Source organism: Oreochromis niloticus, linkage group LG16 (genome assembly GCF_001858045.2).
Source record: "Oreochromis niloticus isolate F11D_XX linkage group LG16, O_niloticus_UMD_NMBU, whole genome shotgun sequence".
NCBI lineage: Eukaryota > Metazoa > Chordata > Actinopteri > Cichliformes > Cichlidae > Oreochromis > Oreochromis niloticus.
In genome coordinates this window covers 20,895,091-20,906,285 of record NC_031987.2, presented here as the reverse complement: position 1 = coordinate 20,906,285, position 11,195 = coordinate 20,895,091, and the positions used below count along the sequence as shown (strand labels likewise).

Genomic DNA, 11,195 nt, shown 5'->3' with positions numbered 1-11,195 from the left:
GACCTTTGTCTGTACTGTGCTTTTGTGTGAGGGGAGTTTAGGGTGTTGGAGTTAGAAATACAATAAAAATATATATTTTCTCCACTTATTTGTATTGATAGTATCTTATATTATATATATAATACATTGCAAATTTGAATATTTATTACATGTATGACCAAGCTTAACAGCTATTCCTTAACTTTTCCCCCTCTGACAACCACTAGGCGTAACCCTTGTTTTTCTCTTCTGAACTCAGTGGTTACTATGGCTACACTTGCAACAACCTGGAACCTGTTTTAATGGTCGTCAAAACACATTTTTATTCATATAAACTGAGATGTCAAATCTCATTATGAAGGGTTCAGGGGAGGCCGCCAAGTGCCGTCTTAATGGGGGAAAGAGTTAAACACAAAATAAGGCACACCTTAAAGCAGAAATTACTCAAAGATCATGTTTAGTTTCAGTTTTAGCTATTAGGTCCAACTAATACCAGCCATCTAGCAGAAATTAAAGGTCTCATAAGATTACATGATTAATCAAAAACTATATTTTACAAGACTCTGTAAAAACCGCTTTGTAAGAAGTGTATAATGTTTTTGTGGGTTCGTTTTACGTTTCATGGTTAGTGTGTTGAAAGTTTTGAGACATTTGCCCATATATATATATATATATGCATACAAATAGTATCTGATCATTAGAAAGAGTGTAAAAACTCAACCAGTATACAATCAAAGTTGGCTTCCATATGCAACTTGTCTACAGCGCACAGAGTACACTGAGAAAGTAAATTATACTGAGTTATACTCACATTTTAATGGTTATACTGATAATACTCAGGACATAGTGGTTAAACTATAAACAACGTTGATGAATTACAATTTTACACATTTTTAATGAGGTGGAAAAACTATCACACAGATAAATATTTAAAGTAGAATATTTATGTGTTTATATGTTTTAAAACCCGTCTGAAAGAGGTTTGTATGTTTTCTTTGTGCTTTTCTGTTCTGTTCTGTCATGAATTCACAGATTTGGGTCTAATGTTTTTTCAGTTTAAAGCATATTCTCTGGCTTTGCCTTAAAAGCCGGGGACTTTGTCCACCCCTTCCAGCGTGACTGCTTCCTCCTCCTCTTCCTCCCCCTTCTCTGAAAGTGTTACCCTCTCATCCTCTATCTCCCCTCATCCACTATTCTCCTCCTCACCTCCTGCTGCACTCCATCCCTCTGCTGAGCACAGGTATTTGTTTAGGAATCTCTCGGTGGAAATTATACTCCATCTCCGGCGCTCCCTATCAACACACAATTATCATGGGCAATCATGCAGAACAGCGCTGAATTCAGCTGGGACTCCCACTCTGATGACATTACTGACTGCAAGGCCCTGCTACTGCTGGAGGTAGCCTGCTCCACACCTGCATTACACCTCCCTCTCTTCGTCACACACTCTCGCCTGGATATGGATAGAAAAATGATTAAAGTTTCTTTTTTTTTAAAAATGTTATTAGGATTTCATTTAAACCAGGAAGTCCACCAGATAAGAAATGTCTTTCTTAGGGGAGACTTGGCTGAAAAGACTGCTGCAACCTCAAACAGGACAAATCCTGTGATCTTATCTCATAATTTATTAGCATTTGCCCACCAATGCTGGGCCTCCTTTCGTGACCTGCAGGGGGGCTTTCCCTCAGTGCAGCTTCTCATAAATCTGAGCCGAATTTGATGGACTGTGTGGGGTTAGTCATTTAGAAATTTCAGGAATTTGGAAGTGTGAAACTCCATCATTAGAGTCTTCTGTGAAGCCCAAGCCAGTCTCCCAAATAATCAATGCCTTACATTGTGTCACTCTCTCCTGCATTCTGAGGCAAAGCGCAGATGCATTTCCCTATGTATGATAAGTACATTATAAGTCTTGAAAGGCGCAGAGTTGATGCAGACACACGAGAATCAACACAGGAGTCCATTCAGATCCTGATCAAATGCTCCATTCATGAGTGAAATTACCATCCGTCTGTCAGCCAAGGTGTGAATTCTTTCATCTACAGATTCTACCTCTGAAGTTGTGATTAAATGCATAACGCCACATACACTCCACATAGACTCAAGATAAGCAAAATGGGATTTCTGTCTCTCAGGGTGGAGGTTGGTGTGTAATTCAAGTGAGGCAGCAGTGCCATCTTGTGGTCATTTAGATAATATATTATTATGTTTTTAACTTTTAATCCTGTGTCCCACAGAAAACAAAATGCAGTGCTTAAGAGATGCTTAAAGGATCAGTGAATCCTGTTTGATTATTGTTGTTAGTTTCATAGCTTATTCATGCCACTGGTGTCACATGCTCTGTAAGTTGTGCTACATCGGTCCTATTTGACACATTTTTACAATTTCTGCCGCCTCATGCACGGGAAATAAACTGATTGTTTTTGCAAATTTTCCTTTTTTTTCTCCCATTTTTCATTTATTATAAAGAAGAACTGTTTTATTATTAGTTTTATTTACATGCATCTGACACAAAGCACAATCAACATTGCTTTGTAACAATGGCAAAAGGATTTTAATTGGCAGCAAAAGCAGATCACAGAAAATATATATATGTACACATATTTGACAGACATGACGTTATATCTGACAACTCACTCAGAACAACTCAAAAAGAAAGGGAACTGTGAACAGCGTTAACATAAAACTGTTGCCTGTGCCGAGCCAATAATGTCGTCAAAGCTAAAAATGCAGACTTTTAGGTGACAAATAAGCAAATGTTGACACACAGTGACAAATAAATATCTGATAACATAATGAGATGCATTAATATTATCCTGCAATCACCTGATTATCAAAAAGCACCAAAACCAACAATAAAAATGTTCACCCACAACCTGAGACTCTGTAGCTTATGAATCTGTACCATGAGCTCCACTGTTATCCAGAAACTATTTAAAACACAGAAATTAGGGATACCATTTGCACTGACGTGGGTACGGTTCATTTGAGTTGATGCACATCTGCTGACCTGCTTGTGTAAATACTCACCAGTGTATTAATATTCAGCTCTGAACAGAAAAAAATTCTACTTTTTTTCTTCTTCGAGTCATATTTGATTAAAAAATAAAAACACTGGAATAATTAAGGATCAATTAAACTTATTTTTTTCATATTTGGATTGTCCTTACAGTCAGAGAATGGCAGTTTAAGAAAATACTGATGGTTTTGGTGTTTACATGGGTTTAATGGAGGATAACAAATATCAAGAATTACCAGCTTTAACCTTTAAAGCGATGAGCTGACAGAAGTTATTTCCCAGTACTGATTCCCGTTACTATACGCAGAGATCATGATGCCACCTTAGAAGCTTTTTGTAGATAATTTTACAAACTCTTTTATATTTTTTAATTACATTTTCAACCCATACCTTTAATATTTCCAAGCATACACCACTCTTCCATACTAACATATCACTGCTGGTGACTGAATTGCATGAAAACACTCAGAAAATACTTCAAAGTATCACAGACACACGAGATTCTAATAAAGCTGTGCTCCACAATACAGCAGAGGACCAAAACTTCAAGAATAAAAAAATAAATAAAAGCATAATTAAATGTCGTCATAAATGCATTAATGTGCCTTTAAATGCATTAAGAATTACATCAAAATAAACACAGGCACGGATCAATTTATAAAACACCCAACACACTGATATTTCTATTTTCATTTGCTTCTGTATTTATTTTTTTCTTTGATAAAGAAAATGTGAATTTGGGGGAAGTTTCAGGGAAAAAACTAGGGGATAATTAAATTAATTAATATATACATTTAAAATCTTTTATATTCATTATTAATAAATATGATAAATACAAGAGAAATTAAATAAGTAAGAAATATTAAATATGGAAGCAGACAAATTAACAGAAGGGTAAATAAATGCAACACCAGCAGAAATATCAATTTATGGCACATTTCAGAAATTAACCTTAAATTAACGCCTCAGTTTATTTTAAATATTCATTTTTGTGCATTTTTTAAATTTCTTATTTATTTTTCATTTTAGATGTTTTGGGACCTCCGCAGTCTCAGTGCTATCTTAGCTGAGCTGAAAATGACTCAGGTTTGAGTGAGCACGATGAGCTCAACAACAGCTGAAAATATTCAAGCATGTGCCACATAATTGCCAAACCGATTCCTGCTTTTACACAACAGAAAGACTGAGAAAAACATCTAAATGTGTCAGTATAAAACACTCATACAATCCCGGCATTTCGGGCTCTTCTTCTACTGCTGGTAAGTCACTGGGAGTGAATCTGGATGGTTCGGCCAATGAGGAGGAAAAGAAGGCCGGCCAGGAAGCAGAAGAAGATGCCGATTGGGGCAAACATGAAGGAGAGACCGTAGCTGAAGGTCAGGTGGAAGTCTGAACACAGAGCACGCTGGTGCGCTATGTAAAGGTCCATCACATCCAACACCTGCATCCACAGTACGTACATGACCACCACACACAGCAGGAAAAAACCTAGGGGTGCAGAGAGGGGCAGTGAAATTTGACAACATACGCTTAAAATCAGATTAATAAGATCAACAATCTAACCGTCTGTGGATGAGACATTGCACATGTTCTATAGTAAATAATATTTGCATCTGAAGATCCACCTGTAGCTAGAGCTCTTTGATTAGTTTTATTTTATTAATTTATTTTTAATAAATAAGTTAACTTTATTTAACCATGAAAAAAATGAGTTGTACATTTCATTTCATTGCTTTAGTCAGAATTTAAAAAATAATGCTGGCAGTGTAAAAAACGCAGTGTCACCTGGTTTTTACTCTAAAATCGTTACTTACCAGCTATCAGAAAGAGGCCACCACCTGCTTTATACAAGCGGTGGCCGGCAAACGGAGCAGCGCAGATGATGATGAAGCCGCCAATCACCACAGCTGCCACAGCAATGAGCATAAAGACGCTCCAGAAACCTCTGTAAGCTGAACAAGAGCAATGTTAATCAGCTCTGTGACACTAAAAAATGAAATCCCTACATAAAAAACACAGATGTGAATACTTACTTATGGAAGACTCATACTCTGTGGCATTGTGGGTCTGATGAGACACAGGGAATGGGAAGAGGTAGGCAGGCATACATACTTTTGAGTCAGGCTGATTGGCTAGAAACAGAAAGAGAAAAATACTGATTTTTATTTCCATCTGCAGAGAAATAATTTCTATTTGTCTATACGAGCATATATGGAAAAGTGAGAGTGAGCAGTTGGCGGTGGGCTGCAAAGTGGCTTGCAGTGAGAGCAGCAACTGCAGGCAGGCTAAAGTAGCTGAAGCTTTTTATGTAACTTGCCAGTAGTATACACACAAATATATCAGGCTGAGCTGAGGATGGCTTGTGGCATACCTGACCTAATGCTACGCAAGACCCGTATAAACAAATTAACAGAATTAATTAGCAATTATAGATATAAATGCATCCTCTGTATTGCAGAAAATACAGAGAGAGTTACATTTTGGAATTTATTTTGAATATTTTCATGTAAATTCTGGGAAAATGCTCTAATTTGCAGACTTTGCACATAATCTTCAGCACTGGAATTAAACTGGAATTAGACAAAACAACATTAAAAAAAAGAATTTTGCCCAGAATTCTGACTTTATCTAATTTAATTACATGTATATTTTTCACCAATTATGCTACAAAAGTACAATGCAAGTGCTTTTGTCTCTCTTTTCTTGCTCTTTGCTCCCAACATGTGAAATTCCACAGATCCTCACGAGGCCCTTTTCTTTCTGGAGGCTATTCCTGACAATGGCTCACCATTCAAAGACGCCATTGGAAATAAAAAAGATGACACAAAATCACCTGACAAAACAACCGAATAACATCACATGGTATGGCCTTAAAACAGTCACATGAAAGGGCTTCTACGGCTATGCTGTCATACAATATTAACAGCCAGAGCAGCAGCATGTTAAAAACTGTGCGGTGGTAGAGCTGTCATGTGATGGTGGCAGCAGAACATCTGAGGGGAGCAATTTACTGCACTTAAAAAAGCATCAGCTTCAGAAGACAAATACAAGAATATCTTCCTTGTTTGTGTGTCCTCATTTTTTTTCACTCTGCTGTCATGATCCGTGGAACTGCTCATGTTTCTGAGTTTTTATCTGAGTTTGGGTTTAGCTTTTCCTGTATTCTGGTCTAATTTCAAGTTCTGATTCTTGTGTTTTGAACACTTGTGTTGGTTTCATTCGAGCCATTGTCTTTTAAAGCTTATTCAGTTATGTGACATTGTTACCATTTTGGGTTTTTTTTTTGTTTTTTGATGTTGTTGTTTTGTTTTCCCATTTACAGCTGTGTATTTTCCCGAGTGTATTCTCTGTTTTACCTGGAGCTTTTGGTTTTTCTTTTTTGTGCTCACGTTGTCTTTACATTTTGCCTTTTACCTGCAAAGGATTGACGTTTTTGGGTTCCTCACTCTACAAAAATGACACTCAGCAGGACTAATTAAAGCCCAGGGTTCTGTTTGGTGTCATGGATGGCTCACTAGCCCTATTCATAATTTTAAAATAACAATAGAAATACAATTGAAATCTGCTCTCTCATATTTCTCATCATTTTTACACAGAACTACCCAGTTCACATTCACAAGGTCAGACTTTTTTGGAAGTCAAAATAATTCTAAATATGGGGGGAAAAAAACATAAACAAAGGCATTAAATTACTGGACATTTCTGTCTGTGAATTCATTTTTGGGAGTGAAGAAAGTGGAAGAGCGCACGAAATTTATTAAGCAAGAAGTTTTCAGATTAAATCTCTGTATACCAAAGAGGCAAAACACACCACAAAAAAGTGTGTGGCTGTCACTGTAACCATAAACCCCTAAACTGGTCACAGGGAAACTGGTGGATGTTAAAAGGTTTTACAAATAGAGCATACAGCACATTAGACATGAACTTTAAATCAGTGAATACAATGTCAAAATAAAGCTATACTTACTGAACCAGAGTCTCTTCAGCAGGTCGTCATCCTCCATGTCGCCTTTAAAGGAACACCTCCAGAAAAAACCCTCGTGGTACAGAGTGACATCACTACTGCCCTTGCCCTCCAGCACCACATCTCCAGGCTGAAATGAAGAAGAACAATAAAGTGGGAAGTGGATGGCTGAGGCTCAGGACGTAGCGTGGGAGGTCTACCAGTGAGAAGTTCGGTGGTTTGATCCCCAGCTCCTCCGGTCTACATATTAAAGTATTCTTGGGCAAGATACCAAACCCTGAGTCACTCCATGGTGTTTAGGCATAGAATAAAGAAGTGCTTGATGAATATTTATGTGACTGGGTAATAAAATATGCTTTGAGTGCTCAATAAGAGTAGAAAAGTGCTATCATCCATTTTACCATTTGGTTTTTACAAATATGGGACAGATATGTATGCACGCCATTTTGTTAGCTGATGGATTAAAGTATATAAGAGATGTGTCAAAATTATGTGAGGCAGGTGCTCAGACTGCTGCCAAAGTGTCACAGAGTGCTTAATATATTTAGAGTCAAGGATCAAGGGTCAAGCCCAGCAAGCGCACTTAGCTTGCTGGGCTTGGTGGGTTTTGAGTTTGGTCCCTCCCCTCATCTCCAACAGGTCATGGTAGATGGCCGCCTCTCCCTGAGTCTGGTTCTGCTGGATGTTTCTTCCTGTTAAAATGGAGTTTTTTCTTCCCACTGTTGCCAAGTGCTCGCTCATGGGGGCGTTGTTGTGGTTATCTCTCTATTACTGTAGAGTCTAGGGTCTTTACTGTACAATATGAATCTGCTTAAGGTGACTGTTATTGTGATTTGGGGTTATATAAATAAAACTGAATTGGTGCCAAATGTGTGTAGAGACCAACAGACCAGGAAAAGCTCGTCACTGATGCTCACTGAATGGCTCTCAGGGAAATGAAAGTGGAGCTGGGAAGAATCTTGAGGCTTCAGGCTTCGTGACGTCAGCCGTATCCAGCCAGGCTTTAAAATTAGCCTTACGAAACATTTGAAAGATTTTATTGTTCTGAAAGCAGAAGCTTCTCACTCAAAGCTTTAAGATTCCACAGGCAGGTGATGATAAATCAGAGGTGTCAAAATACAATTATAGGCATCAGACACTATCACAAGCACACTGACCGTACACAAAGTAAGGTGTGTGATACCTCACAAACACGTCTAATGACTGAGAAACACTCAGGAACTCAGTGGGACTGTGAAATACATCACTACACTCAACCCCCTGAACCAGCTCACCACCAGAGTGGATACGGATATGACCACGAACCACCTCCTCAACATGGATGACATCAAGCTGGATATGCCATGAATGAGTGAGATAATGACTCACTGATCCAACTCACCAGGCTCTAAAGCAAGGACATAGGGATGTCATGCAGAGTAAATGCGTGGCCAAATGATTGCAAAAATAAGGAAGGTGATCCAGGCTGAAGGGTTGGAGCTGCCAGAAGGCCGAATAGCTGACATACAGGGCAGCTATATCTATATATATAAACATGTTGGTTTTATTGTGTTGCTATCATGTCTTGATTCCAGCAACAGTGCCAACCCTGAAAACTCAAGTATGCTGTTAGTCGGTGATATTTAATACACTAACTGAGACTGCTGGTATTTGTATTTCTATCACAGGGGGCCAAATGCTACACGCGGTGACTCAATCACTACATAGCTGCACACACGCCACATTAAACAGCGTCTTATTACACAAGGAGGTCCTACAGGGATGCCTTTCCACCCTGCAATCCTACTACTGACAGACTGATTGGAACAACTGATCAGTTTTGAATTTAAAGATCCACCATTAACCTGTATTCTTTATTGATACTTGGGATTGCATAGACTGGAAATACACAGTTCACCTTTAAGAGGTGAAATATGGTGCAAAACAACAAAAGTGCTGGATTTATTTCCTGTCTTAAAGGAAGAACAACTCTTTTCTCTTTGGTTCCACAGACTTCATATGTAAACAGTAAAAGCCATGAACACACATTTGATCTTCAGCTTAAATTAAAGTATACCTGACTCTCTTCTAAGGTCCAAAACTCACCTTTATGGTCACACCGCCTGGGCCAGCAGATCCATTAGGCCTTAACTGGCAGCTCTCTGAAGCCAGCAGCCAGTAATCGGTTCCAAAAGAGAGAAGGATGAACACAGCTGCCAACGCCCCAAAGAGCCCTGCGAAGAACAACGCCACTCTAAGCTTCATGGTCCAGGACTGATCAGCCACTTAATTACAGGATGCCCACACTCAGTCTGACTTTCCCCTCCAACTAGTGCATGTGACAAGCTGAGTCAGATCCAGTCACTCCTCTTGTTATGTATTATATCCAGCGAGTGAGATCAGTTCAGCTGGGTTTTGTTGGGTTACTGGACCTTAACACCACTCCTGTCTCTCTGTCTGTGTTATGGGGGGGACAAAGTTGTCCATGTGACACCTTTAGACCCTCCACTGGGATCTGAACCCCCCTAGCCCTGTGCTATTTTTGGTTTCTGGCTGTAAGCGGTTGCTTCACTATGGAGCAGAGTGTGTGCAGCATTTGGAGAGTATGAAGGGAGGGAATTAACACCAAAATAACCAGTGGCAACTGGACACCCGGTCACTGCACAGGAATGTCAGGGAAGGATGAGACCGAAAGGACAGAAGAGGAGTAAAGTCTCCCCCAACACTCACACACACATAAACACACACAACAGTGGCTAACACCAACAGAGTGTTACAAATTACTGTAAATGAAGCCTTTCATGCAACCTCCTTGCTGATTTTCAGTTGATTCATACAAGTATAATCTATATAAAAATGACTTTTACAAACTAGACCTCATGAAATATGATGCAATATGAAGTTTAAAATTACTTTATGCAAATTGAAGGGATTACACAAAGGAGGTCACTCAAACTCTTTAAAGCAACTACTTTTTAATCGTTTTAGACATTTTTGATACAGATCCCATTTTTTCTATTACACTGGAATTCTAAAAAGTATATGCAGCCTTTAATAATGTAAAAGTAAATAACACAGTTACTTTTTTTAACTGTGCTAAACTTTAAGTTAAAATTTATCTTCCACTGATGTTTTGGGAAATATAATTTTGTTGTATTCATGGTCAGTGTGAGTTGAGAGGAAGTACCGGTTTAGCATCTGAGGGGAATATTTAGCAGTACAACTCTAAGGGGGACTCTGTCTAATTTACACACTGATGTGATCCAGGCCACACTCACTCAAAGGCTCAGTATGTGTGTTAGCATCAAAAAGATCAAAAGTTCAAATCAGAGTTTTATCAGATATCATTATTTCTTGTCTGAAACCTGAATATATAGATATATATGTACTGGTTTTTCTTCTTTTTTTTTTCTTTCTTTTTTTTGGTAGTTTTGGAAGCCTCTGAGTATAATTTCCAATCTATGTTTCCAATCTAGAAAAGTTTGTAGGTTATGTAACCATGTACATGTATATAGGTCTATCTGTATATGGATCTATATTGCATTTTTGGTGGCACTCTTTGTTACAGCCCGGGAATAATCTGGTATTAGTGGAGTAATAAGGTGGGAACAAAGTTGTTATATGGAAATATAGCAACTGACAATGCTTAAATACCAAAGTAATATCCAACTTGACGTATAAATATTACAGGAAACTTGAATAAGTTATAGTCAAGTTTCAATAATTATTGAATTTAATGACTACATATAGTGAACTGTATACTTTACCAGCTAGCTTCTTCATTCCGGCTAGACGTTGTCTAATAGGTCAATAGGTCTCTCGTTCACATTTTTTCAAACGTTAAATTCTGCAGAGGTGTCTGTTGTAATGCTTTGGAAACCCCAGCAGGTGGCGTACAAGTAAACCTCCCTCTCTGATAACATCTAAAAACATCTTTCAACAAAACTCTACGAAACTGTTAATACGATATATCCGATACGAAACGCAGTGTTGCGGTTAGTTAAGTAACAACATTAGGTGGGTTAGACTACAATCTACAGTGCTGAAAATATTTGCCGTTTTTTAATAGCTATAACAAATATACAAAATAACAAATGCAAATTAAAAATTAAAAGAATTTAAGATAAAGGCTAAACCTTTTTTTCTAAACAGGTACAAATAAAAACGCTTCCCAAATTATTGGGAAAAAAGGATGGGGAAAGCTCATATTTTGTGACGTCAGTGGGTCATACCATCTATGGGTGTGTCAGACCAGCC

The 11,195-nt window shown here is 38.2% G+C and overlaps 1 protein-coding gene across 1 annotated transcript; it reads right to left on the bottom strand.

The window, feature by feature from the left end:
* Positions 1-2,453: 2,453 nt before the first annotated feature.
* On the bottom strand, positions 2,454-9,417 carry tmem182a (transmembrane protein 182a). The gene is made up of 5 exons (XM_005457833.3): positions 9,045-9,417; positions 6,963-7,089; positions 5,029-5,127; positions 4,810-4,947; positions 2,454-4,483 (listed from the first exon to the last, which is right to left on the bottom strand). Exons 1-5 carry the CDS (start codon positions 9,201-9,203, stop codon positions 4,260-4,262), a joined length of 747 nt encoding a protein of 248 aa, XP_005457890.1. The 5' UTR covers positions 9,204-9,417; the 3' UTR covers positions 2,454-4,259.
* Between the last annotated feature and the right edge of the window lie 1,778 nt (positions 9,418-11,195).